The 18,615-nt window shown below is 47.0% G+C and overlaps 2 protein-coding genes across 4 annotated transcripts in view; both read left to right on the forward strand.

Annotated features, from left to right (window-relative positions):
• The first annotated feature begins 3,890 nt into the window (after positions 1-3,890).
• Positions 3,891-12,028, forward strand: EDEM2 (ER degradation enhancing alpha-mannosidase like protein 2). The gene is made up of 11 exons (XM_068700270.1): positions 3,891-4,050; positions 4,150-4,260; positions 4,334-4,373; positions 4,608-4,713; positions 5,788-5,913; positions 6,639-6,850; positions 8,018-8,159; positions 8,392-8,516; positions 9,204-9,348; positions 10,495-10,616; positions 11,382-12,028. Exons 1-11 carry the CDS (start codon positions 3,938-3,940, stop codon positions 11,865-11,867), a joined length of 1,728 nt encoding a protein of 575 aa, XP_068556371.1. The 5' UTR covers positions 3,891-3,937; the 3' UTR covers positions 11,868-12,028.
• Positions 12,029-12,162: 134 nt separating this feature from the next.
• TRPC4AP (transient receptor potential cation channel subfamily C member 4 associated protein) overlaps positions 12,163-18,615 on the forward strand; it is a 39,924-nt gene continuing 33,471 nt past the window's right edge. Inside the window, exon 1 of one of the 3 annotated variants that reach the window (XM_068700268.1) lies at positions 12,163-13,187. In XM_068700268.1, the coding sequence (XP_068556369.1) occupies positions 13,119-13,187 (69 nt within the window). In that variant the 5' untranslated portion in view covers positions 12,163-13,118. Of the gene's footprint in view, positions 13,188-16,981; positions 17,194-17,489; positions 17,623-18,615 lie in introns of those variants that run through there. The other 2 variants (XM_068700267.1, XM_068700269.1) reach the window with 2 other exon arrangements.

Raw genomic sequence — 18,615 nt, forward strand, 5'->3', positions numbered from 1 at the left:
GGGAAATGCAGTCTGTCCTTTGCTTTTGCCTATCTGCATTCCACAGACACCAATCACCTCAACACCTCTAAATCTTCCTGGTAAAAGAATATCAAAGCCACAATCCCTATGGGAAAATCCTAGCACTCAGATTGAGAAAATGAAACCTGAGTCGCACAAGTTGGCAGCTTTGGATTTTATCAATGTCATGTAACACAGGTGCCATAAATCCCAACACTAAAAACCAAGACACATTGATGTTAACTCCATTTTATTTTTGCTTTCTCACTTGTCAAAATCCCAACAGTAAGCCAGACTTGCATAAGATATTCAATTCTATATGGAGCCATCGTTCTTTGTGAACACAGTACAAACAGCTCCTGCACGAGCCTGTTTGGAACAGGAGCCCTCACTGCATTAATTCTCTGCTTGCTGCCCACCAACAGCTTCTGCAACTACATGTCAGTTAAGTTAGTTAAGATAGTTAGCAAAAAAAGAAGCAAGGATGGGGAGATTTAAAGAAAATGAGCTGAAGGCAGGGAAGATGCACAGTGGAGTGCTGCAGCATCAGCTCACCTTTTCTCATCTTTTGCTGTCATTTCTAAATGCCGTCTTGGTGGGATGTTCTCTGTTCACCTGCCTGGGAGTGTGGAGCTGCGTAGCACTGCGACACCTTGCCAGTCACAGCTAGAGTTCAGATCCCAGATCTTTCTTTTTGAATTTGCAGCATGACTTGATATCACAGTGCCAAGAGGAAGGACAGAAACCTGGCAGCCTGTGAGTTTTCTGTCTTCTATTTGGCCGTATGTCTTCTCTCTTTTATTATGTTAGTCAGGTGCTAAACAAATAAAATCAATTCTGAACTTATAAAAAGCAATTGGAAATGTCTAGTCTTTTATAGTGAAATCTCAACTGCAGCAGCCCACAGCACTTGGAGAAAAATCAATCATCGTTTCCATCCCGCTATGTGTGCTACTAAAATTAAGAATTGATGTTTGGTTGCAAAGGAAAATTATTTCAAGAGAACCACCTTAGCAACAGTTTTCAGTGTTCATAAAACCCCTGTTTATGTTTCTTCTCATAACAGACAAACTCCTACCTTCCACCCCGAATTATAAATATTAATGGCTGATCCTGATTTACATATAGTTTCCATCTTAATGGGCATCAAAATTGCAAGCAGGGCAACAGCACTACTTACAGTAATAGCAAGTAGTAAACAAGTCGTCATCCTGAAGATGTCATAAACCCTGTGTTAAACGCCCCTATAATTACACTCTCCCCCACATCCAAATCAAACTTTGTATTATTTTGCCAGTGGCCTTTTCATAAAGACTGAATGCCTGATGAGCAGGAGACATCTGAAGAAGCACTTATCTCTGATACAGCCTAAATATTTTAACGTGCTATGTCCATTTGAAAGCACCACTCCCCACATCTCCAATTTGTGGCATGAAGGCCGACATAACTTGCATGATCTGAGGAAATATGCATACCACATTAATATTCCTCTAGTATATGCTACGGCCACTTCAGAAACCACCTATTCCTACAAGTAATTTCTGTTCTACCAGCTGTATTTGTGTTTATTTACATTCAGGTGCTTGCCACAGTGCCAGTTTATCCCAAGCAGAGGGGCCGTGCAGCATCTGCTGCCCAGGCTCTCCAACCCAGCCAGCCCCAGCACAAGGCGCTGTTTCTGGAAATGGGAGCTGCTCCTTCCCAGCCCCCCACAGACACTTTTCTCAGCCTCTGTATTGCGGAGCTTGTGGTGTAACAGCACATTCCCCTTGCTCCAGTGGGGCTTGCAGTGAAGCTGCAGCTGTGTCAAGAGACAGAACACCAAGGGCGAATAAGGAGATAGCTCCCTCTGCTTCCCAAATCTGCCCTGGGGTGTGCAGCAGCCAGAAGTGCTCTCAGAAGAGGAAGGTGATGAGCACTGCACTAAACGGGGCTTTTTCACAGCCAGCTTGATTTCAATCCAGCTGGTTCTCTCAGGCACTGCCCATCGGTGTCCCTGGAGCAGGGACAGCCTCGTTTGCACCGTTCTCTGCTCATTAGGGTCATGGACACCCACTAGCCCTCACAGGTTTAGAGACAGAAAGCTCTTTCGTGATTGTCTGCTCAAATCTGTTATAGTTAGTATCTAGATATGCTTTTTCCATTAAAACATGTTCCAAACATTTAGTGGGGTGCAGTGACTCATCACCAGGCTTCAGTTAGTGCCCATAATGTGGCACCCATGGAATTTACCTACCCAGTGGCCACGGTGGCAGCACACTCCTGCCTTCCCTGCCCTCTCTCTGAAGCTGGTGGAGGCACACACAGCTCTGTCCTCCTGTTTTTCTTTCAACTCACATGCAGTATCTGTTTCAAAAACACTTCAGTCAACTTTTAGAATTCAATAGCTGACTTTGATAGAGAAATTACTGTTCCAGTATATGGTAAATGACAGTGGTCTAGAACACTGTTAAATTTAAGTCTGGAAAATGAACTTTAATAAAATGTGCTCCAATAATGTATTGTGACAGCTCTTAGTGAAATCAACTCCAATACTTTGATTCTCCCAGGAAGGCAGTGAGATAGATATACTCCAGCAGCCTTGAGCCACGGAATAAGAAAGCAGACAGCTTTATGATAAATGGCCTTAGAAACCTAAATTACAGCTGCAGCAAACGAACAATATATCGAAATTACTCCGTGGCGTTTCGTTGCAGCCACCCGGCAGAGCCGAGGGCAGCGTGGCGGTACACGAGTGTGCACTGACACCTAGTGGGATAGCCCCGGGCGAGGAACCAGCCCCACTGCCCTGGAGCCACCCTGCAGGGAAGGCTGTACCCCAAGGAATTTGGTGCAGGAAGGCCCCTGGCTCCCACTACCTCACCAGCGTTTGCTGTGTAGCACTGCCTCGGGATAAAGAGGTTTTCTTTTGCTAAAGAACATCAACTACAGTCCTCTGCCTTGCTAGATGCCAGCATGAGGTGGCAAAGTGTTGGGTTATTTGTGTCCCTTCTCCTGTGAGAGGCTGGTTACAGCTTTGACTTCTACACGCTGCACCTTCGCCAGCCTAAGGCCTCGCCTCTCACCTTCCTCACCTTCCCCCTGCCAGGGTCCTGCCTCGCTGCCCCCAGCCCTCAGATACAAATGGGGGAGAGAGGGACAGACTTGTTGTGAATCAAAGCCTAACAATGTTGGAGCAGAGAGAGCTCTGCAACCCCAAAGAAGAGACAAAGGATGTTGTATGTAACCTGTTGGTGCAACAACAGCACAGTCCTAAACTGTGTTAGCTAATCGCACTGGCACTGGGTGACCCACAGCAGCACCCTGAGGTGGAAGGGTGACACGGCCCCATTTTGAGGCATCTGATGCCCCACACAGCTCCCAGAAAACAGGGTTGTAAGTCAGAGGAGGAAGAGTCTGGGGACAGTTTGCCAGGAGGAGGACTGACAGACCACCAACAGCTGCTCTGTAGGATTTTTGCACCATTCCCAGCCTCCTTTCCAGGCAGAACGAGGGACTGGCAGCACCTCCCCACAGTGCAGCCGTGACCTGTCCTGACGGCAATCACAATCCCAGAATGGGAAGGGACCTCTGAAGATCACCCAGTCCTGCCAAGCAGAACCATAGAGCACGTTGCACAGGAAGGCATCCAGGCGGGGTGTGAGTATCTCCAGAGAAGGAGACCCCACAACCTCTCTGGGCAGCCTGTCCCAGCGCTCTGCCACCCTCCCAGTATAGAAGTGCCCCCACTATTGAGCCTGTCTCTTGGCCGGCTCCATCCCCCGGACACCCTCCCCTCGTGTATCTCCGCACATCCACAAACTCTCCCCTCAGCCCACGCAGCCTCCGGCCCCGGGGCGGCGCAGGGCGGCGGTGCGGAGCCGCGGCCGGGCGGAGCCCGCTGAGGCGCTGCCGGCGCAGGCGCTGCCCGCCCGGCCCGGCCCGGCGCGGCGCGGCCATGTCGCTGCTGCGGGGCCTCGGTGCCCTGCTCTGCCTCTGCGCCCTGCGGCTCCCGGGGCCGCCGGCGGGCACCGCTGTGGCCGCACGGGGGCTGGACATGGCTGCGTACCGGTGAGTGTGGGGTGAGGGTAGGGGTAGGGGTATTGGGGTGTGAGCAGGCTGAGCCGTGCCGTGCCGATCCGAGCCGCTCCGTGCTGTGCCGTGCTGCAGGGAGCGGGTGCGTGCCATGTTCTACCATGCCTACGAGCACTACCTGGAGAGCGCCTTCCCCTACGACGAGCTGCGGCCGCTGACCTGCGACGGGCAGGACACCTGGGGCAGGTAGGGGCAGCCGGGCTGGGCTGGGCTGGGGCTGCCGCAGGGCCTCGCCTCACTCAGCCCTCTCCCCGCACAGCTTCTCCCTCACGCTGATCGATGCCCTGGACACGCTGCTGGTGAGTAGGAGCCGGCCCCGGCGGGCAGGAGCTCGCTGCCCCGACACCTCCTTGCTCCGGTGCGAGGGCCTGCGGTGCTTCGGGATGGGGTGAAGCTGCTCGTCTGGTGTCACCTGAAGACAACTCTTGCACAAAACCCTGAAACGAATCTAATGTTAGCCCCTAGTGTTAAATTCCACCGTTGTTTTCCGTGCGTTGGGCGCTGAGCCTTGTTCTCTTGTGGCCCCACTGCAGATTCTGGGAAACGTTTCGGAGTTCCAGAGAGTCGTCACCGTGCTGCAGGAAGGGGTGGATTTTGACATCGATGTCAATGCGTCCGTCTTCGAAACCAACATTCGAGGTGAGGCATGGTTGTGCGTTGTGGTTGTGCTGCTTTATCTGTCTGTGCAACTCTCGGGATTGTAGGCAGGGGTAACACAAGGCAGCGGTCAGAGGGATATTGTAGTGCAGTGTAATACGGCATGGAAATGCACAGAAAAACCCTAAACAAGTGTCACTTCCTTTTTGTCTTTGTCCTGCACCTTTCTGCTTCCTGCCCCAATATAAACGGATGCAGATGTGGCGCTTTCAGTGTTCTGGTGCCAAGCTTTTAGCCTTTGAACAGATGTATTTTTCTGCTGAGATGGTACAAAACTAATACTCTGTTTTCTTTACATGCTGTTTTGAATCAGAGATTATTAATTTATTGCTTAGGCTCTGTAAAATGAAAGTTGTCTTCTTATTTTCTCAAAAACCACAAAGACCTTTACCTGCAGCGGGGAGGAATCTTGTACCCTAATCTTGTACCCTATTGAGCACCTCGCTGCCTTGGCACCGTGCAACGCCAAAACACAAGCAGTGAACACAACTGTCAGTTACGCTTTTTTGTTTCTCCTTTCAGCCACTGCTGAAACTGTTTTTGCAGCACTGTAATTTCTCTCTTCCTGCTTGTTATGCAACAGCAAACAAGGCTGTGCAAAGAATTAAAACTCCCTGCCTCTGTCAGTCACACTAAAATTCTTGACTCTGACCTAGGCGTTTTCCCGTCAGGAATTAGGAAGGAATGCTGTATTACATTACAGAAGCATGGCATTAAGCTGTCTGGAAGAAATGAAACGCAGTTTCTCTCTTAGAGGTTCATGGTCAATATACTTATAGCTTGTTTTGATTGTCTGCAGAACAGTGCAGGTGTAGGAGGGCAAATAGGGTCTGAAGTGCATACTCTAATGGCAGTAATATATCTGGTACCTACTGCAAACAGACAGGAAGAAACAAATGACTCTTCTGAGGCATATTGAATTATGCCATTAAAGATAAGCCATCTCACTTTTCTTCTCCATGAACATTGTCCTTGCATCACAATAAAATAAATCTGGTTTTGGATTTTGTTCCCCTCCCAAAATGTTCTTTAATGGGCTTCTTGCTTGCCTTCCAGTGGTGGGTGGTCTCCTCTCTGCTCATCTGCTGTCAAAGAAGGCTGGCATTGAAGTGGAAGTGGGATGGCCGTGCTCTGGACCTCTCCTGCGGATGGCAGAGGAAGCAGCTCGCAAACTCCTGCCAGGTGAGAACTTGTCTGCTTTGTGCTGCTGTGTTGTAGCTCCTGAGGTAACTGCTGCGTCTGAGGAAGATGGCACTGCCTGATGTGTAAGTGCACACAACAGTCCCATGTTCCCTGAGCTCAAAGAAAGTTCAGCACGTGGGAAAGCATCGTGGAAGCACGTAACACCACTTGTCTGCATGCGTGCCAAGTGTTGTTTGTGCTTAACGCATCAATTTGCTAATTGCTCACTGGGGGCAAATATATTTTATATACATGATAAATAAAGGCTTTGAAACAACCGCTTGTAAAGACAAGACTGCCCCTCTGTGGGCTGCTGCTAGGATGTTTGCTCTGATAGCATGACACCATTTCCATGTCTGTTGTGAGCCCTGGGCTACCCCTGAGTAATCATGAGCTCAGTGTTTTTATGCTGTTGACCAGCCTGTGCAGTTGTCTGTTTAATTTGACTACTCTGCTTGTGCTGGAAACAAAGTAGGGCTGCAGTCCCCTGCACTTAACAGGGGGGAAGAGATGGAAGGTATCAGTGGCTTCCCAGGATTGTGTGTGTAGTTTGAGATACCCCCTCCTCTGGACCCTGCAGGATCACACTGGACTTCTCATTTGCAGTTGCTGCAATTGCTCCATTTGTTGCCACTGTAGGTGCGGGGAATGCGAAGCACAGGTACCTGGCAGCTTGTCAGATCTAACAGTGGATGCTCTCGTGTGAACCAAAAACTTTGTTTCAGCTTTTCAGACTCCCACTGGGATGCCATACGGAACAGTGAACTTGCTGCATGGAGTAAACCCTGGGGAGACCCCAGTTACCTGCACTGCTGGGATTGGTACGTTTATAGTGGAATTTGCCACTTTAAGCCACCTTACTGGTGACCCGGTGTTTGAGGATGTTGCCAGGAAGGCTCTGAAGGCACTGTGGAAAAATCGCTCTGACATTGGACTGGTGAGTGAGGAAACAGACTCTGAACTTACAGGCTACTTTTTGTAAAGTCTTGAGGGATGCAGTTTCAAGTGTAAAAAGTACAAAGAGAGGAGATAGCACCGTGTTTGTTTATCTAGTTCTGGTAGCTGGGCTGAATGTTGTGTGTTTGACATTGTTCCTGAGCACCTGCAGCAAGCACATCTCTGCTTTAGTGATACGAACCAACATCATGCCATTGTTCTGTTCTGTAACAGATGTGGCTGGGAGACAAATGCCTTGTACTGGGCAGTGCAGTTTTTGTAGCAGCAGCTGTATAAGATTAAATAAAAGGTCTGTCTAATGCCTGCTTGACAGTGGCCTACGGAAGACAATAGGAGCATAGCAAGTGTACCAGGATATTTCAAGCCTCTACAGCTTTGGTGTTTGGGGGGTATCCAGAGCTGGAAGTGTCAACTCTGTGTTGACTGTCTTCGATCAGTCTTCCTTCAGCTGACACACCTAGCTGCTTTTAGAACTTATGTGAGCTAGGGTGTTGCATATGTGAGGCGAACAGATGTATTCGTGCGCTATATAAAGAAGTGTTTCCTTCTGATTGCTTTGGGACCTGTTTATTTTTTTGCCGCCCTTTTTTTTTTTTTAACTGGAAAGAAAATATTTTTTGTTGTTTTGTGAGTTTTTTTTCCATCTTTGCAAGGCAAGTAGCAATTGTGTATTGAATTCTGGATCAGCTGGGCACCTTTCCAGGCTGAAGAGTCCCAGGTGTGAAGGATCTATTTAAATATTAACATGGCAGCTGTCTCATGCCTCTGACAACCTTGGCATCCTTTTCTGTATCTGTACCTCTTCATCCTTCTCTATGCTTTTGTAACTTGGGAATGGGTACCAGATGCATCGTGTTGAAATAGTGGATTTTTACAGTAGCATAATGGTATTTTGTTTTGGCCAGTGCAGTGTTTACACTGGAAGCGTAAAATCCCAGAGTGACTATTTTCTATGGTTTACACTTCTGTGGTACTGATAAAGATGTCTTGTACTAAAGAAAATGCTCATTGATATGGTTATGCTGAGTCTGTTCCCCTGAAAAAGGTCAGGGGTTTCTTGTGTGGTGGTGGTAAGGGATTTTTTTTATCGTTTAGATGATGAGCTTTATTTTAACTCCGTCTTTCCTTCTTTCCGTGCTTTCTCCAGGTTGGTAACCACATTGATGTGGTAACTGCCAAATGGGTGGCCCAGGATGCTGGCATTGGGGCAGGAGTGGATTCCTACTTTGAATACCTTGTTAAAGGAGCCATTCTCCTGCAGGACAAGGAGCTGATGTCCATGTTCCTAGGTGAGCAGAGTTTTTCCTGTGTGAGGGATCCCAGTAATGCCTCCTTGACTGCACCTGTAAAAGTTTCTTATTCTCCCACTATGTGGGACATTCAGAGAAGGAAGAAAGTGTGAGACATTCATTTGACATGGCTCAAGTGAAACAGGGACTTCTCTCATCCTTAAAAGATATTTTTTTTGGATTACCTACCCATCTGTGCTTTTTTTTTTCTTTTTTTTTTTCCCTCTAATAGAGTATAACAAAGCTATCAAAAATTACACAAAGTTTGATGACTGGTACCTCTGGGTTCAGATGTACAAAGGAACAGTGTCCATGCCTGTTTTTCAGTCGCTAGAGGCTTACTGGCCTGGCCTACAGGTAAGAGCTGTCATACCAGGAGGCACAGAGTGATTTTGTTCATCTGTCTTAGGTCAATATTTAAAATAAAAATTACAAATTCTGTGCTAGTTTAAAAGTTTGTTCTGATCTCTGATAAAATCTGCAATATTCTTGAGTCTAAAAGAATAAATGTTGACTCCATCTATAGTCTATTCAAAAAAAAAAAAGTCGTCATAACATGGCAAGAGCATTTTTTTGTAGCAAGCTCTACTGATAGTGATCTCATAATCCAGATGGGAACCTAAAGGAAAAATAAAATGTAGCTCTCTTACCACCACCACAGCATACACACTTTCTCTTTGTGAATGCTTTCCATCAAATACACTTAGAGGTTTGCTTTTCTGTTGGTGCTTGTGTTCGGTCTGGGACTTGGTTATCCCCACTAAAGCAGAGTGGATGTCATGACTGACTAAGAAACATAAACTGAAGAAACCCAGCTTTCTGTACACTACAAATCAAGGCGATTTCATGTTATTTCAGGTGTACAGAACGTGATCCAACAGAAAAGCGGCATGTAACTCCTTTTTGGTACTACCTATCATCATGCCTAAATACTAATCATACCATTCAGACTTCCCAAACAATGCATTTCACCACGCCTTGCTTTGACTATGGCAGTGTTATTGAATCAATTCTTATGTTGTTTCTTCTTCTCCCTTCTTCCAGAGCCTAATAGGGGATGTAGATAATGCCATGCGGACCTTCCTCAACTATTACACTGTTTGGAAGCAGTTTGGTGGGCTGCCTGAGTTCTACAACATTCCCCAGGGCTATACAGTGGACAAGAGAGAAGGATATCCACTCAGGCCAGGTAAGGAGAAATGAAATAAAAAGGAACATAGAGTTCTGCTTTTGCTCTGATGGTGAGGTCAGACATCAGCGGTAACTGCCCTCCAAAAGCTCCTCCCCAGTTTTGCTTTGGCTTAGTTCCTGCATGTGTTTTACCAATGATTTCCATGGTCAAAGCAAAATGTTTTGGTTTCTGTCATTCACAAAGGCACAGTTACCTGTTAAAGGACGCAAACATTAGTGTTACTATAAAAAGGGCTTTTGTTAGTGAATTGTGTTCACAGTGTGGGATTTGGCAAGTTTGTGTTAGATTTTCTGGTAATGGGATGTTTTTAAAGTCACGTGAAATGTTACTGTGACTGTTTGTATCCTTTAAATTTAGGAAGTGAAAATGAGAATGAATAGACCACTCAAATTCTTCTGAGTTTCTGAAATAAACTAATTCCAGTTACACTAGTAGAGTTCAATATGTAATTGGATTAATTATGTCTGTGAGACTGCAATGAAATTATCCTTTTCCTGTTGTGCTTTTTTTTCTGACAAAAAAAATCACACCTGGTTATTAGGTCGGTAAAGCTTTGTAATGAGCATAAATTGATTTCCTTTCTCTCTTTGAGTGTTAAGATGAAATGCACATTGGACACTTCCAGCAAAAATACTCATTAGTGTTAACAGCATCCAAAAAAACACAGTGTACGTGTCCCCTACATAGAGTATTTCCTTATTGTTTGTTTTCTTGGTGTTTTAGATACCCCTGTTTGAGAAGCTTATAGCACTGCTTAAAGATTATATTTGGGAGCTTGAGTTTTATATTTGTTATCCTTTCTAGAAGTATCTTTGTTTGCTAATTTTAACAACTGAATTCCCTCAGTTGCTCAGAGTTTCTCTGTTGCTCCTCTTGCCCTTCTTGAATGTGGAGGGATTGAGCATTATTCAGTCTTGCCTGAGTTGATGAAACATTGTTAGAGTGATTTTCTTTGTAACACATTCTCAGTAAAAGTCTGTTTGTGTTCTTTGAACCAGAGGAAATGCAAGGCAAACCAGGTTGCTTACCTGATTTTATTAAAATAGTATTGTTAAATGAATTCAAGGAGCATGTTTTCTTCACCATATATGTGGTTGATAATATATATGCTTGCAACTATCTTCTGGTTTTTGTGTTTTTCAGAGCTAATTGAGAGTGCAATGTATCTGTACCGTGCTACACGAGATCCCACGCTCTTAGAACTGGGAAGAGATGCAGTGGAGTCGATAGAGAAAATCAGCAAGGTGGACTGTGGGTTTGCAACTGTAAGTGTGGCTGCTAAGTATCAGCTTTTAGGTAGAAAGGCTTCTCATGAGTGATGGTTTTGCCATTAAGTTAAATGATCACTTCAGCTACAGTGTGGCTTCTTTTTTTTTTCAAAGAAATCTTGCTTTCCTCTGAAGCTGATCTGGTAATTACTGGTCATATTTCTGGGAGTAACTTCTCCTACAGCCTGAAAAGTGGGCCAGAATCTACACTTGACTGTCACACCAGAGCCCTAAAACATGAGAAAGCATCAGAATCTTCTCTACTCTCATTTATCTTGGTAGATATGAGGTGTCCCAGATTGGCAGGAAGGCTCATGTGCCCTGTAGAAATGCAGAGATTCTCTGCCTGTCAGTTGTGTATTTCTGCTTTCCCATTATACCTTGAAAATCTGATCAAGCGCAAGAGATCTGCAGTAAGGGATTTCTTTAAAATCTGTTAATAGAAGATTTCAAAGATGCTATCAAGCTCTCTTTAAAAAAAAAAAAAAATATATAAATATTGGGAAGGCCTTGTGATTTGGGAAGTAGGTAAAGCCTTCTCCTGACTTAGTCTACTGATTGGGTATTGAAAATTATGCTAATTCAAAACATAGGAAAACTTACTGATGTACTTGCATACAATCACTTAAAATATGGAGTGAATTGATATTGTACTGTGTTGTTTGACTTGAGTAGATTGCAAGCTGATTTTACTCTTTCCCCAAAGTTCATAATTTCTGGAATTTGATATAACTGTAACACACTGGTTCTCTTTTCTTGTAGATCAAAGACTTGAGAGATCACAGACTGGATAATCGTATGGAATCCTTCTTTTTGGCTGAAACGGTGAAATATTTGTATCTACTGTTTGACCCAGACAACTTCATTCACAACGATGGCTCGGACTTTGATGTGGTGATCACACCATATGGGGAATGTGTCTTGAATGCTGGAGGGTACATCTTCAACACTGAAGCTCATCCCATCGACCCTGCTGCACTGCATTGCTGTAGGAAGCGGAAAGAGGAGCAGTGGGAGGTGGAAGACTTGATGCGGGAATTTTACTCGCTTAAGAAAAACAAGAAATTTACTTTCAAGCAAGCGTCTGAACATGGTGAAGGAGAAAGTACAAAAGATGCCACAGATGCCTCTTCAGGTGGAGAGAAAAGAAACTCTAAGAAGAGCTCACACTCCCTCTTGAGTTGCCCCAGTCAGTCTTTTAACTCTAAGCTTGCAGTACTGGGACAGGTGTTCCTAGACAACACCTGATTCTATTTTTAATTGTCAGTTTAAATTATTGAACTTGATTCAGACTCTGGGAATATATTTTTATGGTTTCATAATGGAAAAAGCTGTACCCCACAATGTGAATTGTATGAAGTGAAACAGCTTCCCATTAAATTCTGCTGCTGTTGGTTCATAAAATGTGATTCAGACATCAGCTGTTAATGATATAGAGTTGCTCGCCTCAATCCAACTGGTTGCCTGAATAACAAACACGTGTTCAGAAAGAAAGCCTCTCCAGGGCTGAGAGGTGCTGTGTTTAATTCATGGTGAGTTTGAAATTTTACAGACTTGTGCAGAGTTCACAGCTTACCCTGCTCCATAAAAATGAGCCGAGGTGGCTCCCTGTTGTTAGGGAAGAAGCACAGGATTAGTAGCTCTAGTTTTAATTCTGAGACTACAAGTCTCCTCTGTGATATGCTCTACTTTTATCACTGGCCTCTTTGTGAATATGTGGTTAGCCTGAGAGGATTCACGATTAGTCAGGAAAACCTTGTGATTCATGAGGTGAAGGCTCAGATCTGTAGATCTGCCATGTCTGCCGAGCACGATGGGTGGCGTGGTAGGAGGAAGGGACGTGTGACACAGGAAATTGCTGGGTTCCTCTGTACGTGGCATCAGCATGGATCAGTGCCACCTGCCTGAAACAGTAAGCATCCAGGTAATGCCTCTGCAAACAGAGCTGGAGCATGGACTAGCACAGTGATTTTACCCTGCAGCAGAGCTTGCTCTCTTCTTACAGAACCTGATAGGCTTTTTTGTGAAGTTTCCCTATTTCCTTCCTCTTTGAAACTTCCCTTTGGGGGCTCACTCACATAACTCCGCATCAGCCACCTCAGCCAATGAAGTAAGCCTCAGAGCGTGCCTGCTGAGCTGTACGTAGCACCTGTGAGGGTAAAATGGTAGGAGACTTGAGTCAAACTGAAATGCAACTTGCCCTCGATGCAGGAGACAGCTGAACACAACTTTAGGAGCTGCTCCCTGCAAGAGGAAGTGAGAGAGCTGCTTTTGCTCATTCCTGTAATGGAAACCAAGCTGCATTTCCATCACTGCTGCAACAGGTGAAAAGCATGAAAACTCCTGGCATTCAGCTGACTTGGCAAACCGGAACTGTTGTTAGTGTCTGCTTTCAACAGGTGCATGCAATGATGAGAGAGCAAATTTAGTAGTGATGTGAAGAGGTTTTTCTTTTTTAAAGAGAAGAAAAAAAGGGCAGAAAAATGATGGTCTTTCTCCATGCCTGCTGGATCACAAGCAGTCTGGAGCAAGCGTAGAGAAGCTCCAAGCTGGCAGTTTGAACACAACGTATCGACCACTATTAAAGGGGTATCTGCTGGCCTTACAGAGGTTTTTGCATAGATTAGTACTTAGACAACCAGGAAAGTCCTGTGCCTCCCTGTGTGCAAGCCAATACTGCCTTACTGCTGTCTGCATTACAGCTGTTTCTTGTGTGGCTTTAAAATGCACCCCTGGCAGCCCAGGAATGTTGGGTTTTGCATCTAACGCTATTTTTTTCCTCCTCTGTGTTGTCTATTACAATGCTGTCAGTCTGGCATGGCTGTGAGGTGTGTTGTAGCCTCTTATCTGAGTGGGCTAGGTACAGGATAAGTAAATCCATCTGGCCAGTGAAATACTGAAATGTACCTGAGTCAGGGCCCAGTCTTTGCTGGTGGGGCAGGATTAGTGCTCTGGGGAGCTATTGCTCTTGCCTCTGGCAGCACTGGTGCTATAAAGTTAGGTAAAACCTGAACTCCTACACCGAGGTTGGAAATCCTGTTGCAGTTATGAGTAAATTACAGTAAGAGGCATTTCCATTTGTGGACAGACAGAAGATGCGTTGGATGCATTGGTAACTTCTACAGTCCCTTCTAGTAGTGTGCTTCTCTTTTCAGCAGGTAGGACAGCTGCCCTTCTAGAAATACTGCATGCAACTGCTGCAGGCAGGTACGGAGGTACTAAGAGTGGAGCACCCTAAAACATCGTTAGACAAAGATGGAGCTTTTGCTTGTGGCTCCTCACTGTAACCACAAGGTTATGTTTTTATTTTCCAGCTGTTCACATTTCTCACTGTTCACTGCCCAGCTTGTAGAACAACAAAATACAGGTGTTCTCCAACAGCTTTGCTCAGTGCTCAGTCCTGGTTCTCAGTATTGCCCCACCCTGAGCTAGAGGAAAATAAAGGTCTTGGAGGGTAGGCTGCAGATTACCAGCACAGTAGATGTGTGGTAACAGTGGAATTTCATTATCCTCACCTAGGAGGCTCCATGGCTGATGCAGGGGCTAATAGCCTTAGGAGGTAAGATCTTTGCTCAGCACAGCTGCAGCTGAAAGAATTAATCTGTCCATAGATGTTGTTCTACTGTGAGTAATGAGGTCTTGATTAGTGTTACAGGACAGATGTGTTTGAATAATACAGCCTCAATTTTGGCATGCTCCAGTTTGGAGTGACTACCATCTTAGTAAAACTTTGTTTTAACAAAAAGTTCTCTGATGTGGTTTTGTAGGCTCCTTAGTAAACCTCTTAGCAAACCTTTTCTTTAACTGGAAAACTGACTTGGCCTAGCTGCTGGAGGGCAGGCAGCATGCTCGGACCTTGCTGACGTGCAAGTTGTACTATTTCGTAGGCAGGGTGATGAAGGACAGATGTTTGGAAACCCCTCCCTAAGGGATGGCAGGATGAAATGGTTGGTGGCTCGCTGTCCCACTAGAGGTCAGATTCCATTCCCTGTATGCGTAGCTTGAGAGGTTCTGCGCTTAGTGAGAGCGGGATTCCGAATTAATATCACAAGGCAGTTAAAAAGAAGAAAGATGCAGCTTGTGGCGTTCTGCTGCCTTTCCTTCCAGGAGCCTCACGATGGAGGACATCTGTGAGAGGAGACGGCAGCTCTGTTTTGGCATATTCCAGCTGGAGGGAGAGCTCCAGTCAAGCAATATGGTGCGCACTTGGTCACGTTAGCAGAACGTGGAGGAGTTTTGTCAGGAATCCAAAATGAGATGTGCATGAAACACAGATGGGTAGCAGCAATTCTGGAGGGCTTCCAAGTGAGGCAGGTCAGAACTCAGAAGGTCCCACCTACAGTGCATGCTCCTGGCAGCTGTTGAAAGCTGGAAGGAAACTGCGGATTTGGTTGAGCCTGTGAAAGACAGCACAGAGACCAAATTTAGCATTTGTTATTGATGTTGCCCTTGTAATTGTCTTATTATTTTTCTCCACTGTAGGCAGCCTGCAAAGCTTAAGGCCAGATTTTTTAAGGCATTTTGAAAGCAATTGTTGGGATTTGGAGGGGCTGAGCATGTGGCAGGATTGATGAAAGGTCAGAGAAGCATCTTGTGAAAGACTATTTTAGCGGAGCTAACCAAGGAGAAGAAGAAGGAAAATGAGTCAGACCTTAGCATGCATTCCTGGCAAATGGCAAAAACGTATGTTTGTTTAAAAAAAAAAAAAAAGAAAAAAGAAAGAAGAAAGGAAGGGGGAAGGGAAGTAGGGGAAGCAGTAACAAAGTGGACTGAGAGCTGCCTTTTGTAGCTATGAAGCAGCGAGAGTTAAGTAGTAAGTGAAAAGATTACTGTGCTTGCATTTCCTCAAGTGCAGTGCTCAGCGGTTTTCTGTGAACAGCAATTTATGCAAACAGCAAGTCATCCATTAGCAGATCATGCGTTTTACCAATAAGTGTGATCAACAGCAGGCCCACGGGTTACTCACGTTGGCGACTAGTGAGGTAAGATGTGATGCTGTAAAACTAAAATACCTCACTTGGATCTCACACCACTGGTCAGACAACGCTGTTAAGCAATATGTTAATCCCTGGTGTCCTTACTTTCTATTGTTCTTTGTGCACCAAGGGCAAGTTAAACTGCAATCCTTGCTGTCTCACAAGAACCCCGTCTGGGCTGCTCTGCTGGGCAGGAGACAGCAGCAAAAGTCTAGGAGAGGCTGAAGCAAAGGAAGAGGGCAGCTGATCTTGGGGACCATAATCAGGAGCTGCTGTCTGTATGTGAGTCAAGAACATGCTTTCAATGTCTGCCTTTGCAAAGTGCTGGGACCTCTGGCTTGTTTTTGCTTGCTTTGTTAACCCTCAGGTATTTCATAGAATGATAGAATGGGACCTCAAAGATCATCTAGTCCCAACCTGTGCCACAGGCAGGGATGCCACATGCTAGATCTGGTTTGCCAGGGCCCCATCCAGCCTGGTCCTGAACACCCCCAGGGATGGGGCACCCACAGCCTCTCTGGGCAGCCTGCGCCAGGGCCTCACCGCCCTCAGAGTGAAGAACTTCTTCCTAATGTCCAATCTAAATCTCCCCTCTTTCAGTTTAAAACCGCTCCCCCTTGTCCTATCGTTATCTACACAAGTAGAGTCCCTCTCCATCCCTTTTTCTTGCACCTGCTTAGCCATATGTGAGAACCCAACTTTTCCCCTTTTCTTCCAGGGGCAGAGCAGCTTTGCCATGAACCTTACGGTCTGGGCTCTTTGAGGTGCTAGATTGTGCTTGAGTCAAGAAGCTCCTTGGGTGCTGCACTATGGACTTCAGTCCCGTGTCTGAATTGTTCCCCTCAGCTAATAGCAGGGAAGCATGTGGGTAATTTAATGGAAGTAAACATGTTATTGCAACGTGGCCGGGCTGTTCCTGATATTACTTTATTCACAGGGACTGTTCACTATGTGCTTATGCCGTAAGGATATTAGACTGTGAGAAAGAAACGTATCAAAACAGGACATGTGTAAGTTGTGGCCAGCTCTGTAGGATGGCAGTGACAGCTTCACAGGGTGTGGAGCTGCTGTGGTGACAAAGGTGGGATCCTCCATCCTGACCCCTCTGGGTGCTGTGCTGAATGAGGCACAGCACCCAGGGCAGCCAGGATGCGGAATCCCACCTTTGTAGGGCAGCAGGGCTGACAACCAGCCCCTACATCACGCCCCAGGGCAGATCTGGGCGTTATTTACACCCAGCCCCCCCGCTCGCTGTGGCTCCCTCACAGCCCCGGGACTACATTTCCCAGCACCCCCCGCGGCGCCGCCATTCCCCTCGGGCAGCCCGCGCGGGGGCGCCGCGGAGCGCGGCTGGGCGGGGGGGGGCGGGGAGGGGAGGGGAGGGGAGGGGGCGCTTCCTGTTTGTCTCGGCCGAGCGGGGCAGCGCCATGGCGGCGGCGGCGGCAGCGGGGGGCGGCCCGGGGCCCGGCGGCGGCGGCGGGGCAGGAGGAGGAGGAGGAGGAGGAGGAAGGAGCCGGCGAGCAGCGCCCACCACCAACATCCTGGCGCAGCTCCGCCGCGGGCAGCTCAGCGGCCGCGGCCTCACGAGGGGGGCGCAGGTACCGGGGTGAGGGGGGGGGGGGGCGGCCCGGTGGGGCCTGGCGGGGCCTGGCGGGGTTCTGGGGGTACGGGGGGGATGTGGGGGGCTTGGTGGGACCCCCCCGGGCTTACCGGGCATCCCCCGGGGCTACCGGGCCTCTCCTGTGGTTACCGCCCCCCCCCCCCGAGGCGGCCCCGGGCCGTGGGGGAGGCCCCACGCCGGGTGAGGCGGCGGGGCCGTTTGGGCCCCGGTTGGCACCGAGGGGGGGGGGGGATTTATCCGGCTCCGGAGGCCGCCTGGCACCGAGGGTCGGTGCTGGTGGTTTTCCGCGGAGCCGGTCCAGGTCTCTTGGAAGTCGGTCGTCTTTCCCAGCTGATGCTGTTGGGAAATGCCCAGGAGTGAAATCGGCTCGGCTCCCAGCGCAGGGCGCTTTTTGGAAATGCTGGTGGTGGGTACCGGGCTGGGCTCTTCTCACGAGGAACAGCTGGCCTTTATTTTAAAGGTTATGCGTGAAATGGTGCAAGGAGTTGGAAGCTGGAGCATGGGATAAAGAATTTACGTTTTGGTGGTGATTCATTGAGCTAAAGTATTATAAAAGGGTTGAAATTTATTTTTTTTAAAAAAAGGGATTTATGTAGTTTTCATTAGTACAGACAACAGAGTATTTTCCTTGATTAACAAGGATTCTGAGCAGTTTTGCCAAGAACACTTGCTCACCCAAATAAGCACCCATACCCGTGGGTGAGGTAGGTAAAAGAGCAGGGGGGGATTTTTAACTGCTCTTTTTGCCCTGGTTGTGCCACTCACTCAGGCACTGTGTTGGTAAATGCTTCAGAAAAAGCAAATCTGCTTGAATTTGACCCCGTTACTCTCAGTTTTTTAGGAATCTCTTTCTGTAGGATTGTTCCAGGAATGTGTTTTGCAGGGCAGGCAGACACAGCAGCGTGGTGCCTGCCCACCTTCATGGGCTTGCTCGCTCCCATAGCAATTTAAGCCAAATAAACCTGTAACAATGTCGTGTGCCTGCTGCGTTCGCTCCAGGCTTTGTTTTGCTCAGGAAGCACAGTGGTGCTGGGTTTTAGTTTGGGGCTTTTGTGAATTGTTTGAAACAACTGCTGAAGCAAACGACAGGGCTTTCACAGGAATCAAGGAAACCAGCCTGCTCTGGCCTGCTTCTCCTAAGGCCCTGGTTTGGGGTGGATTTTGTTGTTTTGTTGCTTTGTTTGTTTGCTGTGTAAATTTCAGTGCTGCTATGCTTCGCTGAGAGAAGCTTGGACAAGCTGGGCTCCCAGCGCTTCTTAAGTGCTGTGGGAATGCATTTTTAAATCACTGACACTGAGGGAAAAAAAAATCAACTCCTTGAACGATTTTCAACTTTGTAAATTGTCTCTGTACTGTTACCTTGAAGCAGTTTTTTGTTTGTAGAAGGTCTAAATATAAA

The sequence above is a fragment of the Anas acuta genome, chromosome 16 (genome assembly GCF_963932015.1).
Source record: "Anas acuta chromosome 16, bAnaAcu1.1, whole genome shotgun sequence".
NCBI lineage: Eukaryota > Metazoa > Chordata > Aves > Anseriformes > Anatidae > Anas > Anas acuta.